Source organism: Sphaeramia orbicularis, chromosome 24 (assembly GCF_902148855.1).
Source record: "Sphaeramia orbicularis chromosome 24, fSphaOr1.1, whole genome shotgun sequence".
Lineage (NCBI taxonomy): Eukaryota > Metazoa > Chordata > Actinopteri > Kurtiformes > Apogonidae > Sphaeramia > Sphaeramia orbicularis.
The window spans coordinates 44,215,869-44,235,792 of NC_043979.1; the positions used below are offsets into that span (position 1 = coordinate 44,215,869).

Here is a 19,924-nt window from a genome sequence, read left to right on the forward strand (position 1 = left end):
AATTATTAACTGGCCCCAAATATGTGTTTTCGAAGGTTAGAAAACTATCATCTGTCAGGTTTTTTTTTAGTGAAAAGTCGACACAACACACTGGAAGCTGCTCACTGTGTAACTGTGTGAAAACCAGTTAAATTCGATTGATATCGTGCCAGTTCTAGTTGTGAAATCAGATATTAACCATCACTCCTCAGTGAGCTGCTTATTTATGTGGTGCATTCAAGTGCAGTTCGTTAACTCTGCACTCCAATACCAAAACATGGTGGATTCAAGTACAACCAAAATAATAAATTCATAAATCTGTATGTTCATGAATGTCTTATTTTGATTTAGACAAATCCATAGGTCTACATCTGTTATTCTAGTCTTGTTGTTTCAGGGAAGTATTTTTTAGTATATTTATTTATTTATTTTTAGAATTAGATATTGAATTGATAATAATCAGAAAACATCACAATATTCTTGTACAACAGCTCCCAAATACCTCAGTGATCATTTTCAAGCTGTTTTACTATAGTATTTTTATGAAATACCTAAATAATAATAAAAGTTATACCTAATACTCATACATTAGGATTTTAAAACCCCTTTAGCCCTATCGTCCCGCCCACGGGCCTAAAAAATTATATTAATATTCATCTACTATAAAAATATAATAAATCAGGACAATGGATGTTTTTTTCAACTTTTGCTCAAAGTTTAGACCCTAATGTTAATAAAAGTACATTAAAAGTGTATTTTAGTGCAAACTTTAATGTTCAAACATGATTTTTAATCTTTGTGGGGTGAAATATACGCTATTAAAAATCTCTGACACGAACAATTAATTTATGCATATCATCGTCAATCCAGCCGAAAAAAAAACAGGCGAGGATAAAGAATTCTAATTTCTCTTTTAGTTTGTTATAGTTTACTCAGGCAGAGTAATAGATACAATATTTTAGACAATGGGAATAGATTCTGTGAGGTCTGTAAATGTCCACAGACACCAAGAACATCCATATGAACCTTATTATTGTGAAGGAATTCTTCATTTACTTTGGGTATGTCTGTTTAGGCGTTTTTCCCCTGAAAATATGGTCAGGGTTAAACAGGTGCAAATTTTTATACCAGGTGGATTAGGGCTATTATTTCCACATCCACAGTGGATGTTTGGGAAAATTATGGCCCTTCAACAGGATTGTCTTTCAACATTAATAGAATAGAATAGAATAGAATATCTTTACAAAGAAATTAAAAGTGCCATCTAATCTGTACATCATATATATAAAACCTACAATAAAAATACAAATAAAAGCAGGTAATAAAAGGCTTGGGTAAAATAAATGGGTAAAAAAAACACACAACCGGAAACCCATCATGCACACAAGCAAACATTCTGTTATTGCTATTGTGATTCCTTAAAGAACATATTGCATACATGTCACTGTACGTCTCTGTTTTTTTCTGTAGATTCCACAAATTCCATAATAAAAAGGTTTGACATCTTTGGTCGTAGACATGTCATGTTCTGTAGGCGTACACTCTAGTGTTTTTATAGTTGATGACATCTTCTCAATCGCTACAAAGGATATTAACCCTCCGGTATCCAGGTGCGCCTTTTAGGAACACTTTGCACTTTGTGTTCAAAAACTTCATATTATTTTTCACAATTTAAATAAGGTTAGAATTCAAAAGTTGTTCATTTTTGCACAATCTTTAAAATTCTGGCCAACTATAATGTGCACATTGTAAACAAAAGAAAATTACCAGACTAGCATCTGTCTGCCAAGTGTGCCGAAAACACACTGTTTCTTCCATTTGATCTGTATGATTAGAGCTGAGCTGGATTTACAAAAATAAAATCAAATTAGAGTAGAAAAATAAATCAATATATAATATTTACTAGTTGGATTTATAGGTGTGCATTTTACGCACACTTGGTGACAGATGCTGGTATTTTTGAACATTTGACCTAGTGCCAAAAGTAATAATGCAAATTAACCAGTGTTGGAGTTACTTATTGACATATGCCAGGCTGCAAAAATCAAATAATATATGATCCACTTTTTATGTAGTATATTGAAAAAAAATAATTTTTTGTGTTTAATGCGTCCAAAAAAATGGTTTGTTTACATTACAAACCCGGCATTTAAATCGTTAAAAAATGTGACAATTATTGAGTATTTGGTATTTTTATTTACGGGTCAAGTTGATGAAATAGAAAAAAGTTTAAAAGAATTAAAAACAAACTGTATGAACTTTTTTTTTTGACATTATTCCACAAGTGTGCCAAAAAGGTACACTTGGTGCTTAGTAAGGGCCTTGCTGGACGGGATACCAGAGGGTTGATTAAAAAAAAAAAAAAAAAAAAAAAAAAAAGAGTTTAATAGCTTATTCAATAATGTTCTACCTATAGGTGACTTATATTATGTAAACGTCAGGTTTCGCTTCTGCTGCTACAACAGGAGACTGAGGTTGTGTCTCAGTTGCATTAGATCAAAAGTCTATATCACGCTTTAGGCAATCCATATCTCCAGCCCTGCACTTTGACTCCACTCTACATACAAGCACAAGTGAAATGTCAAAGCAGATGACGCTTTTCCAGTTTTTTTCTAAGAAGCAACTGATGATGTAAGGGTTGCAGCCGAGGCCGAAAAGAAAGCAAAGTTTTGAGTATAGAAAAATATCCAGAAAGCAGTACGTGAAGGATTGTCAGGAGAAGTAGTGGTGAAAGACTGAACAGAGTAAACACAAGAATTTGAGAGCGAGCCGGTCGAACAAATGGACTCATGAAAGGTTGATGGATTTGAAATCCTGCACTTACAGAACACAGTCAATACTATGGCCACTCATTCAACAGCAAAGTGTCTTCACATGTTATCAAATCAAGAAAAGACAGGCTTATCTCACCGCTCAAAGGCATTTATCTTTTCCAAAGGCCATGGGTTTGTTTAAAATGTAAGTGAATGCATTTGTGGATCATAATGTTAGTGTTTTATTGTTGTTTTAAAAGGGTCATATTTCTCTAAACCTGTGGTTCACTGTGGTTCTGTGGTTCATTTATTTGTGTATTTGGACCCTAATAGTTCATAAAGTTTGAATTTGAACCCTCCAGGTGCTGCAAAGTTATCTTTATATTAATTGTGGCAAATATCGAGTGAATTTCTACAACCTGTTTGAATTCCTTCTTAATTTGTTACGTTTTATAACTAGTTACATCACGTCATTTGCACATATAAGGTCATATAAGGTCAGCCCAATTTGATCTCGAAATGGGCCGCATCAATAAAATAATAACATATAAATTTGTCCAATTTTTAACCTGCCTTTTATTTTTTTACTCGGTTTTATTGTTTGTTTTATATTCCCATGTTTACTGTATGGTGTCCTTGAGTACCAAGAAAGGCGCCTATAAATAAAATGTATTATTATTATAAAGTATGTTAACTCCAAGATTTTCTCTTTGTTTTAGCACAATAAAAACATTAAATTATGAAAATATTTACATTTACAAACTATCCTTTCATAAAAAAAGAGATGAATAACCTGAAAAAAATGTAGAATAGAAGAAAAAGAAGTGCGATTTTAACAATACGATGCCTCAACTAACCATTTAAATACACAATGTTACACAAATATTTAGTAACAAGCATAATATTGTTAAAATGTTGGAGTTTGGAACTAAAATAGGAACAATGTCAGCAATATTATGCCTGATGTAATATTTAGGATCACATTGTTTAATTCTGTTTAGACCAGGGGTGTCAAACTCATTTTTTTGCCACATTCAGCCCAATTTGATCTTAGTAAAATTATAGATTTTAGATTATAGATTATTATTGTTCCGCTTTTTTGTGTTTTATTCTTAAAGGGCTCATATTTCCCTAAACCCACTTTTCTTAGTCTGTGGTTCATTTATTTGTGTATTTGGACCCTAATAGTTCATAAAGTTTGAATTTGAACCCTCCAGGTGCTGCAAAGTTATATTTTTATATTCATTTTGGCAAAAATCCAGTGGATTTCTACAACCTGTTTGAATTCCTGCTTAATTTGTTACATTTTATAACTAGTTACGTCACAACGTTTGCACATATAAGGTCCAGACTTCCTACGAATATTTCTCGGAGTACGACATAATTGTTTATCAGCAGCAGCAGTTGTAGTAAAAACTGAAAATATGTCCGAACTTTGAACCGATTACCTAAAATGTTCAGTTGTTGGTTGAACGGGACAGAGCAGCACAGCCAATAACCCGGAGGGGGCGGGGCCTGAAGTGGCTCATGTGCATTTAACCCTTGCATACATGAACTGTGAGAACCTTAATCAGGATGTTTTTCCCGAGTAATTTTTAATCCTCTTTAGGCATGAAAAAAAAAAAAAAAAAATGCGATTGAATTTTTTTATGAACCTATTTTTCATGGAGTTACAAAAATGTCCACTCAGCTGGACACCATGTGTTTAATTTTAGAATCAAAGAAACTTGTATTTACTGATACACTGTGTGAAAACTATGAAATAAAAACATGTTTAATGCTGCTAATCTGATGCTTTGTCACATTTTACCATACTCTAATACTAGTTATTACTCACTTCATGGAGATAATATGCAAAAAACAAAAACCTTTTTGTTTAAAAAAAAAAAAAAAAAAAGCAAAAAAAAAAAAATCCTTTTAATTACAGTCTAATAACAATTTGCTTTTTTTTTTTTATTTACACTCAAACATGTTACTGCAGATTAGGTTTATCTAGAACAGCAAAGTTACAGTAATGGTATGAATTGTCAGCGTATGGGATGATGCATCAGTATCCACGGTATATGGAACTAAAACAACAAAATCCATGAATATACTAGATAACACCTTTGAACAGCTGTCCACTGTAGTGACCACCATGCATGAAAGGGTTAAAGGGCCAGCGCTCCAAACCACCTTTCTGGTGTCATTACTCAGAAATAGGATTGAAGATGGTCCTGTGGAGTTGAATGAATGAAGAATTCAGACCCAAGCAGAGCATTTACAGTTAATGGAGACCACAGGGAAATGTGGGAAAATGAAGAATTCCATTTAAAAAGCAAAATATCACTCCTTTAATATAAGTTTTAGGCTTATTTGTACGTCATATGCAAAATTGTGAACTGCACATGTCTGCAACATTGCATAAAGACCTAGAGCTATTTTTATACAGACTTCCAAATGATTATTTTTCTGTACATCTAACTTTTCCCATGTAATTTTTCACTATTTATTATTATGATATTATCCTCTGCATTTTCCAATACATGTTAATGCTTCTGTTTTTTGTATCAGGCTCTAAATATCAGGATCAGGATGAACTTTGTCTCGCTACACGTTGCTGCATTCACATTCGGACAAATATAGTAAACAAAACACACTCAATCGCAAGATTTTCAGCATAATAATAATAATTATTTAATACACCTAATCTATGTTCAGTCACGTAAATAATTATTAGACCTCCCTTGTTTTCTTCAAGTTCTTGTTCATTTTAATGCCTGGTAAGGTTAATTACACACACAAAAAAAATAAAAATGCATAAATAACCTACAAAAATACACAAAACATACAGATGCACAAACATATATAGACAAGACAGAGGGGACTTGACATCTGTTGTTGTTGTCTTTATTTATTTCAAACATGCAAAAACAATAAATAAAAAAAATAAAAAAAAATACAAATAAATAAATAAAAACAAAATAAAACATTCAAATGGACAGAATCTATCTCCAAGCACATAGAAGTCTGAATTTTGCATGGTTGAAAAGGAGTAGGAAGAAGTATAAACTTATTTAATCCTACCCCTCAGTGCTTTTACACCTTTATCACTCACTTGATACAAGAGTCAAACAATACTATTTTCCTAATTTTAACATCAAACCACAACAAATACATAATGCAGTAACTGAATTACACCCAACAATCTAGAGTAATTCCATTTCTTAAAAACATTCCTTCACTTTCAGTGCTAAGGATAAAAAATAAATAAATACAAAATTCAAGTAGTTGCATGTTTATTTCTGCTGTGAATTTGGACATTTTAATGTGGTGGTTCTTAGGGCGTTGACTCACTTCTGGAGCCAGCCCCCTAGTGGACGTTCACAGTACTGCACATTTTCAGACTTCACTCTCAGTCCTGGACATTTTTGCTCAGAATTAACCCGGCTATTACTGAAAGAAAAAATACTAAATTAGGAAATGCCTTTTATATTTGTCTTTCACATGTCTTTCCCGAATAAGTGTGAGTGAATGCAGAATGTAATAGTGCACTGTCCTTTCTACAGTGGCGTGGTTCACCTTTGACCCCACCTCAGCTCACCGGGACATTGTTCTGTCCAATGAAAACCAGACTGTGTCCTGTAACAGCTACGACGACCGCGTGGTGCTGGGAACGGCTGCTTTCTCTAAGGTATTTGAGCTTTAAATCACATCTGCCGTATCAAACGTGCTGTTTGTACAACTGAAACCCATCACTTCGACTCGGTTTGGTGGTTTCATGAATTTCCCTTAGGGGTTTTATCTGAATATTTAATATGGGAGGGACTTACAGGGTGGGGAAGCAAAATTTACAATGAACATTTAGTTGTTTTTTCTCAGCAGGCACTACGTCAGTTGTTTTGAAACCAAACATATACTGATGTCATAATCATACCTAACACTATTATCCATACCTTTTCAGAAACTTTTGCCCATATGAGTAATCAGGAAAGCAAACGTCAAAGAGTGTGTGATTTGCTGAATGCACTCGTCACACCAAAGGAGATTTCAACAATAGTTGGAGTGTCCATAAAGACTGTTTATAATGGAAAGAAGAGAATGACTATGAGCAAAACTATTACCAGAAAGTCTGGAAGATACTATTAAAGAAGAATGGGAGAAGTTGTCACCCCAATATTTGAGGAACACTTGCACAAGTTTCAGGAAGCGTGTGAAGGCAGTTATTGAGAAAGAACGAGGACACATAGAATAAAAACATTTTCTATTATGTCCATTTTGTTGTGGCAAATAAATTCTCATGACTTTCAATAAACTAATTGGTCATACACTGTCTTTCAATCCCTGCCTCAAAATATTGTAAATTTTGCTTCCCCCCCTGTACATTTCAGGGCGTCCACTACTGGGAGGTCAGCATCGATCGCTATGACAACCATCCGGACCCTGCCTTCGGTGTGGCGAGGATCAACACCATGAAAGACATGATGTTGGGGAAAGACGACAAAGCCTGGGCCATGTATGTGGACAACAACCGCTCCTGGTTCATGCACAACAACTCTCACACCAACAGGTGGGTGTATACATCCAATAATATGACCGAACCCTGGAGAATGGAAATTATGTGCAATAAGTCGAGCAATAATCCTCTGTTCTTACAATAACAATGCAATATTTATTTGATATTTATTCAAACATAAATTTTTTACTTATTTATTTATTTATTTAACCTTTAACCAGGAAGTCCTATTTAGATTAGAAATCTCTTTTACAAGGGAGACCTGGTCAAGGTAGCAGCCATATAAAGTCCAAACAACATAAAACACATAAATAATACACAGTGAATAATTAAACCAAATAATTCCACCACAATGACATCAAGAAAAACAGTGACGGTCCTCCTTCACTGCATTCTCCATGATACTTTTAAAATCATTAACAGAAATGAATGGATGGAGTTTTACAGTTTGCACTATTTTCTATAGACTTTCATAGATACCCACAATATTAATACTGCTAATATTCAAAGATAGACATTCTGTGATTGCTGTTAACAGACAAAATATGGTAAAAAAAAAAAAAAAAAAAAGTTTTTATTCCTTTTTTTTTTTTTTTTTTTTACCATATTTTGTCTGTATTTTATTCTACTTCAGGTTTATTCTTATTTTACTTTTGTTAAATTCTATATTCTATTTTACTTTTTAATTTTCTGTAATTTTATATTTGATCTGTTCTTGTTTTCTGACTTGCTGTTTTTTTGTTTTTGTTTTTTTTTATTAGATCACTGACTATATTTACATGCACAGTTACATGCCAATAAATAATAAAAAAAATGATCTGATGAGCAGTTGACATGGCTAATACGTAATGAGAATTATTCATATAACATGTAGACCTTATATACATTGATTTTAACACTACTACTACTACTTCAGAACCCATATATACAGTGTAGAGAGAGAGAGAACAGGAGGTTTGAGAATCAATCTCTCTCTCTCTCTCTCTCTCTCTCTCTCTCTCTCTCTCTCTCTCTCTCTCTAATGCTAGTCAGAAAGTCTACTGAATAAAAAGCAAAAAATGACAAAGTGCTCCTGGAGTCTTTACTTATAATGGTCCATATTTTGATGGTTTATAACACGTAAATAGTTACAGATATCAATCTAGTTCTTATTGATCACTGATAGAAGTCATATATGGTCTTTGCATTGAATAAGTTGAATTTTCCTCCAGTGAAATTGATCTCCTGCATCCAGACCACAGGACACTAACATAGCAGCAGAACCTGACAATCTCACATGTTATTGATTCTTGATAGAACATGCCGCTGAGGTACAAGGACATTAAATACAGAATACAGCCTCTTTTTACTACAATTTTACAACCAACCCGTAGGACTTTATATACCAATAAATCAGATTTTTTGCAGCCTGGCATATACATCTCCTGATCATTACTGTCTTATTGCTGATGTCACATAAATCATTATTAAAACCAGTCAGATGTGAAGAATCTGGAATCAGTGGTACTAATGTGAACATTTGTAAATCAACAAAACCAGCGGTAGACACGGACCGTGTGAGGTGGTGCCGTCTGTATCCATTCATCGTTATGTATGGTACGTTAGATCTCACAAAGCAAAGAGAAACACACAAACAGACACACACTTTAGATAATGATACATACACAGGATGACAGAGGGACCCCTGGGGCTCGTACAATACCAACTAACAAACACACCAGGGAGCAGCTGAAGATGACTGCAGGCTGCACAAGACATCAAACCAGCTCTGTGCCCCATCCCTCCCTGTGTCATAAGGAAACTATCAAACTCTTATTAAACATTTATTCACAAGAAAATGTCTGTTCTTCACCAGAGATCACTCTGCTTTTCACAGCAATATGTAAACCATCAGACTTCATATATTTCTTTACTCATTCAGTTCGTCCTGACAACAGATTTATTTAGTTTCATGTCGTTAATCATCTCATGTCATAATTTAACTCGTATTTCTTTGTCCCCTGGTGTTTATTTTAGTTTAGTTCAGATATGCAACAAAACTAATCACATGATCCTACATTAGTGCCTAGAAATAAAGCATGAAAACTTATATATATACATGAAAACAACATATAATGATTGTCTACATATTCGAAAAGGACTTGGAGGAAGTGTAACTTATTTAATCCCACTCCTTCTCCACACAACAGTCTATCATTTAGCTTCCTATCAGCATAAGACTGGATGAAAAATCTTTTTTCTTTTTTTTTTTTTTTTTTATGTTTTTGTGAATTTTAATCCCAATTGTCATTTTCACAACATGTACATACATACATTACATACCCACCCACTCATATTGACATACAAAAGAACAGATATATATGTGTACATTCCTGAAGGCAACACAAAATGTTAAAATGAATGAATAAAATAAATGCATAAATAAACAGCAAAATCCAACTCATAACAAACCAACCGACAAAAGAACCAACAAAAACCACAGTAAACACCACCTTTCGTCTGTTCCATAATTTTAGTTCACATACTGAAACAGAACTTTTCTTTGTTGTTCTTTCTTGTCTATTGTTGTTCATGTTATTTCTATTCTATTCTATTCTATTCTATTCTATTCTATTCTATTCTATTCTATTCTATTCTATTCTAGTCTAGTCTAGTCTAGTCTAGTCTAGTCTAGTCTAGTCTGTTATGTCCTTGTCTATTCCATTCTATTCTATTCTAGTCTACTCTAGTGTAGTCTAGTCTGTTCTGTTCTAGTCTAGTCTGTTCTATTTTATTCAGTCATATTCTATTCTAGTCTAGTCTGTTATGTTCTGTTCTAGTCTAGACTATTCTATTCTATTCTGTACTATTCTAGTTGAGTATGTTCTATTCTATTCTATTCTATTCTGTTCTCTTCTAGTCTATTTTTATATTCTATTTTATTCCGTCATATTCTATTCTAGTCTAGTCTGTTATGTTCTATTGTGTTCTGTTCTATTCTATTGTAGTCTAGTCTGTTCTATTCTCTTCTAGTCTAGTCTAGTTTGTTCTGTTCTGTTCTATTCTAGTCTGTTCTAGCCTATTCTAGTCTAGTCTGTTCTGTTCTAGTCGAGTCTGTTCTGTTCTATTCTATTCTATTCTATTCTATTCTATTCTATTCTAGTCTATTCTAGTCTAGTCTAGTCTGTTCTATTCTATTCTATTCTATTCTATTCTATTCTATTGTAGTCTAGTCTGTTCTATTCTATTCTATTGTAGTCTATTCTATTCTATTCTATTCTATTGTAGTCTAGTCTGTTCTATTCAAATTCTATTCTATTGTAGTCTAGTCTGTTCTATTCTATTCTATTCTATTCTATTGTAGTCTAGTCTGTTTTATTCAAATTCTATTCTATTGTAGTCTATTCTATTCTATTCTGTTCTGTTCTGTTCTGTTCTATTCTATTCTATTCTATTCTATTCTATTCTATTCTATTGTAGTCTAGTCTGTTCTATTCAAATTCTATTCTATTGTAGTCTAGTCTGTTCTATTCAAATTCTATTCTATTGTAGTCTAGTCTGTTCTATTCTATTCTATTCTATTCTATTGTAGTCTATTCTATTCTATTCTGTTCTGTTCTGTTCTGTTCTATTCTATTCTAGTCTGTTCTATTCTATTCTATTCTATTCTATTGTAGTCTAGTCTGTTCTATTCAAATTCTATTCTATTGTAGTCTAGTCTGTTCTATTCTATTCTATTCTATTCTATTGTAGTCTATTCTATTCTGTTCTGTTCTGTTCTGTTCTGTTCTATTCTATTCTATTCTATTCTATTGTAGTCTAGTCTGTTCTATTCAAATTCTATTCTATTGTAGTCTAGTCTGTTCTATTCTATTCTATTCTATTGTAGTCTATTCTATTCTATTCTGTTCTGTTCTGTTCTGTTCTATTCTATTCTATTCTATTGTAGTCTAGTCTGTTCTATTCAAATTCTATTCTATTGTAGTCTAGTCTGTTCTATTCTATTCTATTCTATTGTAGTCTATTCTATTCTATTCTGTTCTATTCTATTCTATTCTATTCTATTCTATTCTATTCTATTCTATTCTATTCTGTTCTGTTCTATTCTGTTCTACATCCTCACTGTTCTTCTGGAATGTTCTCCAGATGCTTCAAACCTAAATCCCAGTACTTCATGTAAGGGGGTAAATATGTGTATGTAATAACAGTCTGTGTAGTGGATGGTGTTCCTCAGGGTTTATTTCCATTGTATATGTGTGTGTTTTCAGGGCGGAGGGGGGCATCACTAAGGGCTCCACAGTGGGCATCCTGCTGGATCTGACCAAACACACTCTGACCTTCTACATCAACAAGGAGCAGCACGGACCCACTGCCTTCGAGAACCTGGACGGGGTCTTCGTTCCTGCTGTGAGCCTCAACAGAAACGTACAGGTCAGTGGTCAGCGCTGGGGGGGCGACACGGACACAATATACGGTACCTGGAAATGTGGGATACTGGAATCAGTTTAATTTATGGAACAGCTTCATTTAGATTAATTAGAATAATAGAATAATACTTATTGTTATTGTTATTTTATTAATAATAATAATAATAATAATAATAATAATAATAATAATAATAATAATAAACTTTATTTGTATAGCACCTTTCATACAGAAATTGTAGCCCAAAGTGCTTCACATTGATTGAAAAAATAAGATTTGATTAGAAATACAATAAAATAAAAATAAATATAAAAACAGCGCACATCAAAATATTTGATTATGCATAGAATTTTTGAAGTGCAAGAAATAAGATGAAATTTGAAATACAATAAAATAAAAAATAAAAACAGAAATACAATAAAATAAAATAAAAATAAAAACCGCACATTCCTGGTTCCTGAATTGTGACCCCATTTTTATCTCCTTTCAAAGGCTGATGAGAATAAAAATGTTTTTAATTTGGTTTTAAATATATTCAGTGAACTGGCTTCTCTAATGTCTTTTGGAATTGTATTCCATAACTTTGGTGCATAGTTAGTAAAGGCTGCGTCCCCCATTTTCTTTGTAATATTTCTGGGAGTTGCTAGTAACCCTGCGTTTGATGACCTCAGTGTTCTAGTTTGTACATAATTGATCAGTGAGTTTGCAATGTAACTTGGTCCGGGTTTATTTAGAGCTTTATACGTGAGGAGTAGTATCTTCAAATCAATTCTGTAGGTTACCGGTAGCCAGTGCAGGGAAACCAACACTGGAGTAATGTGCTCTCTCTTCTTGGTTTTGGTTAATAACTAATTTTAGAAGACAGTATTAACATAATTAACCCTAAATTGTGTTTTTGCAATATTTAGTCATATAGAGTTACTTATTTGTTTGAATTTATCTATTTATCACATTATAAAACTATACTTTTACATTTGTCAGGATGGTTTTATAGTCTCTGCCTCTTGTTATATTATTATTTATTGTGTATATTACACATTATTACCTATTAACCCTTTCATGCATAATGATCACTATAGTGGACAGCTGTTCAAAGCTGGTCTCTTGCATATTTATGGTTTTTGTTGTTTTATTTCCATATCAGCCAACACAGTGGACACTTATGCACCATCCCATACACTGTAATTCATACCATTACTGTGAATTTGCTGTTCTAGATAAACCTAATCTGCAGTAACATGTTTGAGTTTTAAAAAATTGCTAATTGTTATTAGACTATAATTAACTGTTTTGTATTTTTTAAACAAAAAGTCGCTTTTTTTTTTTTTTGCATTCTATCTCCATGCAGGTATGTTAAAATGTGAGAAAACATCAGTTTAGCAGCATTAAACATTTTTTTATTTCATAGTTTTCGCACAGTATTTCAGTCAATACATGTTTCTTTGCTTCTAAACTGAGTGGATATTTTTGTAACTCCATGAAAAATAGGTTCATAAAAATGTTTCTTTTTTTCATGCCTAAAGAGCAATAAAAACACTCTGGAAAAAAAAACAAAAAACAAACTTCATTAATGTTCTCATAATTCGTGCATGAAAGGGTTGAATTGGAATACAATATTTTTACCTCTTCTAATGAAATTATTCTGACAATGGGATTTATTCATGATAGATAAAGTGTAACTGGGACTCGATGTGTAATCTTTTTGTAAATATGTATAGAGTTTTATTATTTACTACTCTTTCATACTATTTTTATATTGTTTGTCTTTTACACTATCTGTTTGCATGCACTGTTTTTTCTTGTACTTCATTCTGTTGCTGCCTTGGCCAGTGAATTTCCCCTGTTGTGGGATCAATAAAGTCTAATCCAATTTAATCTAATGTAATCTAGGTTCAAAGGTTATTACTGAAGTGTAGAAATAGGAATAAAAACAGAAATGTGACTGTAAACACAATTATTCCAACTTTATGGGAAACAGTGTATATAAGGGTTAAGGAATTAAAAAAGCTGAAACATCACCAGACACATCTATAAAAAGTCCAAAAATAAAAGCAAATAACTTGGATGAATACAAATCTTTAATTACGAGCGTGTTTTCCTGAAGTCTGCTCCTGTTTCTCCTCAAATCAAACTAAATGGACTTGACCTTCAGATGCAGCCGTGCTTTTATTTGTTGTGAAACGTCCGCTGTCGCCCTCAGCCTTGGCGATGATCTCATCCAGCGTTGGTTGTGTTTGTCCACTGCAGGTGACCTTACTGACGGGCTTGGAGGTGCCAAAGAATATCAAACAGTAGGAGCCCCTTCCTCCCTCTCGACTGAGCTCTGGATACAAACCAACGATGTCATATGCAGCCTCAGCTCAGCCCCACATGGACCTTTTCCAATCCTATCAGATGGGATTCACCCTCCTCAAGGTGCCCTCTGTCTCGCATTTTACTCTTCGGTGGGAAATCACGCTTAGATCTGAGCTGTTATCAGCTCTAAGAACAAAGGTTGAAGCTCTTAAAGGGTCGCTACGGAGACGACTGGAGTTGGATTAGTGGACTTTTGTCAAATTCCACTTTAGAAAATCAACACCTCTGTTTTCAAGCTCATAAAATCCAAAAAAAAAAACATACAAAATTTCCTGCCTGTGACCAACTAATCGGCCTTTGCACTGTCACATAATCAACGCTAAAGACTCTCACACTGTGCTAAGCTTTTCAGTTCGCTTATGGGAACCTACACTATATGGACAAAAGTATTGGGACACGTTGAATTCAGGTGTTTGTTTTCTAACAGGGGTCTGGGATACAAAACAATAATGACAAATGTTATAATATAGTTTTATTTTGGGATAAATATCAGTGCGTTTAATTGATTAGTTTGGTTTATATAGTTATCTTTACTTCCAAAATGCCTCAGAGATGGTTTTTACTCAATTTCTTTCTTTTTTTTTTTTTTTTTTATTATCCATGACTATGATTTTAAATGTTCTACCTGTAAATTTCTCAAATATTTTTAGTGCTCTGACTGTAAATATTAATTTTCTACCACAATTAACATCTCATTTAGGAAGAATAATCTCCCATTAAACTTAAAATGAAACAGTTTGTAATGATGTCAAAAGAGAATAATGCACTAATAATAGACAAAAGTATTGGGACACATCATGTCTACAGCTGTAAGATGTCCTGTTCATAAGGATTTGAGATAAAAACATCAATATTTCCTTAACGTTTTATGGAATATTTTTCTTCTTAAGTCATATGTGAAGAAAGTAGATGATTAGTTGTGGTAGAAATTTTTTTTTTTTTTTAGGTTTCAGATGTTTTTTATTTCGAAGCTTTATCACAGTACAGGTTTGAAATCCCCCAATTGGTACATTATGCTTCATTTTTGATATCAACTCAACACAACAAACACACATTCAGAAATAAACAACACTGATAGAGTGAGAGAAAGAAGAAGGGGAAAAAAACAACCCCCCCCCCACCCCCCCCCCCAAAAAAAAAAAAAAATTCTTATTGACAGCCAGAGCATGTTAACTTTTTTGTTAGAAATGTAGAGATGGAACATTTAAAATCATGGTCATGGATTAAAAACTAAATCAGTGTTGGGAGAAATTAAGTAAAAAAAAAATCTCTGAGGCGTTTTGGAAACATTCATTCATTCATTCATTACAACAAATTTATCGTTTAAGTTTTTTGAGCTGATTTAGGATAATTTTGGTGTGCTGAATCCACAAATCACATTAATTTTGCTCAGTCAGGTCAACTTTCTGAACTATGCTACATATTGGCTTTTTAACATTTTTGCTTACATTTATGGGCATTTTCACATCATATGATACAAAATTCTTTCATATTTCTTGCAATAAATGAGTTCTGAAGATTTTACTTTTGCCAATTTATGATTAATGTTTTTTTTAATATTACAGGTGAATGAAATGGCTTCGACTAGAAGGTCTTGCAAAAATAAGCCTGACGTATTCTGCTACATCTGCGCTGAATACATAATAAATGCATCCTGTTAGAAAATGATTTTTTTTCTCTTAAAACCTATTTTGGGTGAGAACTATATAAAAAAAATCAACTGATAAAGTCACAAAAATGTAATCAATTTTGTGAGAAGATCAAATTTTTCCAAATCAAATTAGCAAAAAAACCTGACCTGATTGAGAAAAACAGATGTCATTTTTGGATTTAGCGGTGCAAAATGGTCCTAATTCAGTTGAAAAAACCTAGACAACTTGCAAAACACATTTTTTTGTAACCCAGTGTTATCTGAACCTGCTTTATCCTCACTAGGGTCACAGGAGCCTATCCCAGCTACTTATGGGTGAAGACGGGGTGCACCCTGGACATATCATCAGTTCATCGCAGGGCTGATATATATAGAGACACACAATCACTGTCACATTCACTTTGCAAATAAAGATAACAATTTAAACCAAATGCACTGATGTTTATCCCAATAATAAACTATATTATGGCATGTGTTATTATTGTTTTGTATCCCAGACCCCTGTTAGAAAAGAAACCCCTGAATTTGACGTGTCCACATACTTTTGTCCACATAGTTTTAATATTAAGTTGGATAAAATAATCAGCAGACAGCCGACAGATTGAGTAAGGGCTGCCGTTGCTGTTCTTCTCTTACAGTCATGTTTACAGCTCGTAAGGTAAAAAGAATTGTAAGTGTTTCCTGTAGGAGTCGTAGCGTCTCTGCAGGTTGATTTACTCATGAAATATTCAGAAGCCAAACTCTCAGCAGCAGCAGCACTGCCTCTGCATTTCTTTTTTTATTATTTCCTCCTCAACATGTATTTAAGAGGGAGATTAACTTTCCGTCTGTGTTACGTGTAGGATGCAGGCAGCGCTGCTCCCGATCAGCCCCCATTCAAAGATGTTTTACACCCCGAGGTATCAGTTCAGTTTTCAGTTACGTGATCCACAGAGTCTGGCAGTGGTCGCCCTCCACAGGAAATGCGTAAATGTGCAGTAAATGGCGGTGCATGTTGTGTAAGAAGTGGCAGAAAAACACAGAGACGTGACAGACTGGATTCCACTATGAACACTGATGGTTTTTTTAATGCTTTCAATGAAAATAACGCATTAGAGGAGAATAACAGCTACAATAACGGCTTAAAAGTTTTAGAACATCTCTATTTTCTCTGCCTTTGTTTACACCAGGATGGAAATATACCGTAATACTGATTCAGAGGTTGTAGAAGGACAATTTAACCCTTTAGGCGCTAGATTTTTTTTATTTTATTTAAATATTCAATTTTGATATCAAAAATAAAAAAAAGTGTAGTTTGGAAGTGATTAGAGATAGTCATACTGTAAAGGAGGAAAATATTGAGTATGATCCAAAGCTTATGATCAGAGTAAATATCCTCATCTAATTTGCGTATTGTGACATCACAGGGTGGCGGCCATATTGGATTGAACTTCGAACAGATTTACAGGGTGGGGAAGCAAAATTTACAATGAACATTTAGTTGTTTTTTCTCAGCAGGCACTACGTCAATTGTTTTGAAACCAAACATATACTGATGTCATAATCATACCTAACACTATTATCCATACCTTTTCAGAAACTTTTGCCCATATGAGTAATCAGGAAAGCAAACGTCAAAGAGTGTGTGATTTGCTGAATGCACTCGTCACACCAAAGGAGATTTCAACAATAGTTGGAGTGTCCATAAAGACTGTTTATAATGGAAAGAAGAGAATGACTATGAGCAAAACTATTACCAGAAAGTCTGGAAGATACTATTAAAGAAGAATGGGAGAAGTTGTCACCCCAATATTTGAGGAACACTTGCACAAGTTTCAGGAAGCGTGTGAAGGCAGTTATTGAGAAAGAAGGAGGACACATAGAATAAAAACATTTTCTATTATGTCCATTTTCTTGTGGCAAATAAATTCTCATGACTTTCAATAAACTAATTGGTCATACACTGTCTTTCAATCCCTGCCTCAAAATATTGTAAATTTTGCTTCCCCACCCTGTACATGGAAGTTTTCTTTGTGTTTTTGGTCTTTTGTCGTCTTATCCTTAAAATAAATGAACTTAAACATTAGTATAAAGTAAAATGCAGTAAGTTTCAGTATATTTTTTATCTAAACAGCAAAGTAGCCATATCTGTCCTCATTTATCCAAACTAAAACTGACTTCCCACAGTATACATTGCGAAAAAATTTCCAAAAATGCCCGAGTGACCTACCAGTTCTGTTTGTAAACACATGGATTGTTTATGGTGGAGTACACTTCGAAATTATTCACCATGAAGGAAGAGATTCTGGTGTGTCATTATGGCAAGACTTACGGATTGGTGATACTTTGGCTATGACTCGGGTTTTACAGATTTGGTGAAAAATTGGTAACAAAATTCATACGCAGCTTTAAAGTAAATTAGCTTAAACATTAGCAGAAAGTAAAATGCGGTAAGTTTTAGTATCTTTTTTATTCAAATCTGTCCTTATCTATCCAAACTCAAACCAAATCAACTTTACTTACTTCCTAAACCAGCTCAGGCCTTTAAACTGGATTTTCTCCTTCACTTTGAGTAGAAACATGCCCTGAAATGGTGTTAGGACTGAAGGGGCACATGTCCGCCATCTATTGGTGGCAAGATTTGGTAACTATCTGGAGTTATGGTCTGTTTCAGTCAGTTATGTTGCTTGTCGCAATATTACGACTTTGGCGCTTAAAGGGTTAATATAGACAGTGTAGGTAATAAATCAGTAAAAATCATGACATCTGTATGAATTTTACTTCCAATACTGCAGAACAGTTCTAAGCTGTTTACATATTCCCTGAAAGTTTTTCCATTTTTCTTGACATTTAAGTTGTTCAAGTTCAGTGAAATGGAACAAAGGTATGCAGGAAAAACACTAATTTATATATATATATATATATATATATATATATTTTAAAAAAAAAAAAAAAGTTGTAAAATGTTTTTTTCAGGGAAGAAATAATGAGTAAACAATGTGTAATGTTTCTGCAGCAGTGGATGTAATACCCCGTCTATACTAATACAGATATTTTATTACAAAACTACTTTACTGTTCTCTACATTTGGGCTCCTCGTCCTCATATAAACAATGTTTTAGGGAGGAAAAACAAATTTTTCTTTGGCTTGTGTGGCAATTTTTTTGCAGACTTTGCACCTCTCCTGCATATAAGTAATAAAAAAAGCACAATTAATGTCGTAAGTATGAGCAGTACAGGTGCACTTTAAGGTAACACAAATTTACAACTGAGCTACACCTTCATGACAGATTAAAGCCTCTGCATCTGCTATGTTCAGTATTGTCCACGGTGTCCACATTCTGAAGTCCAACAGTGTCCAATCTGTCCTTAATAGTACATATATATATACAGGGTGGGGAAGCAAAATGTACAATGAACATTTAGTTGTTTTTTCTCAGCAGGCACTACGTCAATTGCTTTGAAACCAAACATATACTGATGTCATAATCATACCTAACACTATTATCCATACCTTTTCAGAAACTTTTGCCCATATGAGTAATCAGGAAAGCAAACGTCAAAGAGTGTGTGATTTGCTGAATGCACTCGTCACACCAAAGGAGATTTCAAAAATAGTTGGAGTGTCCATAAAGACTGTTTATAATGGAAAGAAGAGAATGACTATGAGCAAAACTATTACCAGAAAGTCTGGAAGATACTATTAAAGAAGAATGGGAGAAGTTGTCGCCCGAATATTTGAGGAACACTTGCGCAAGTTTCAGGAAGCGTGTGAAGGCAGTTATTGAGAAAGAAGGAGGACACATAGAATAAAAACATTTTCTATTATGTCCATTTTCTTGTGGCAAATAAATTCTCATGACTTTCAAAAAACTAATTGGTCATACACTGTCTTTCAATCCCTGCCTCAAAATATTGTAAATTTTGCTTCCCCACCCTGTACATACTCATCATATCAGCAAGAAAAGGGCAACTAATAAGAATAATAATAGATTTTATTTATAAGCGCCTTTCAGGACACCCAAGGACACTGTACAGCAGAGGATAAAACAGACAATACATAAAATACAAAGACGTAAACAAACGGATAAAAGACTAATTTCCATACATATAAATGAAATAATACAAGATGACAAACCACTACAGAGTTAGAGGAGCAGATCTTCCTTTAAAAGAAAATAGAAGTGGTCTAAAACCTTCAAACTTTATTAACTATTAACTGAAGTATGTGCTGTTTTGTTAGCGGTGCAGTAAAACCTGGTCCTGCGGGGGATAAAGTAACATTAAAACCGTGAAATATAATTTGTC

At 33.6% G+C, this 19,924-nt stretch overlaps 1 protein-coding gene across 2 annotated transcripts in view; it reads left to right on the forward strand.

The window, feature by feature from the left end:
• The window catches only part of trim67 (tripartite motif containing 67), a 162,970-nt gene extending 148,558 nt beyond the window's left edge, over positions 1-14,412 (forward strand). For both annotated transcript variants that reach the window (XM_030129112.1, XM_030129113.1), the window contains 4 exons: positions 6,281-6,405; positions 7,103-7,281; positions 11,475-11,637; positions 13,879-14,412. In XM_030129112.1, coding sequence (XP_029984972.1) covers positions 6,281-6,405; positions 7,103-7,281; positions 11,475-11,637; positions 13,879-13,926 — 515 coding nt within the window. In that variant the 3' untranslated portion in view covers positions 13,927-14,412. The remainder of the gene's footprint in view (positions 1-6,280; positions 6,406-7,102; positions 7,282-11,474; positions 11,638-13,878) is intronic.
• Positions 14,413-19,924: the final 5,512 nt, after the last annotated feature.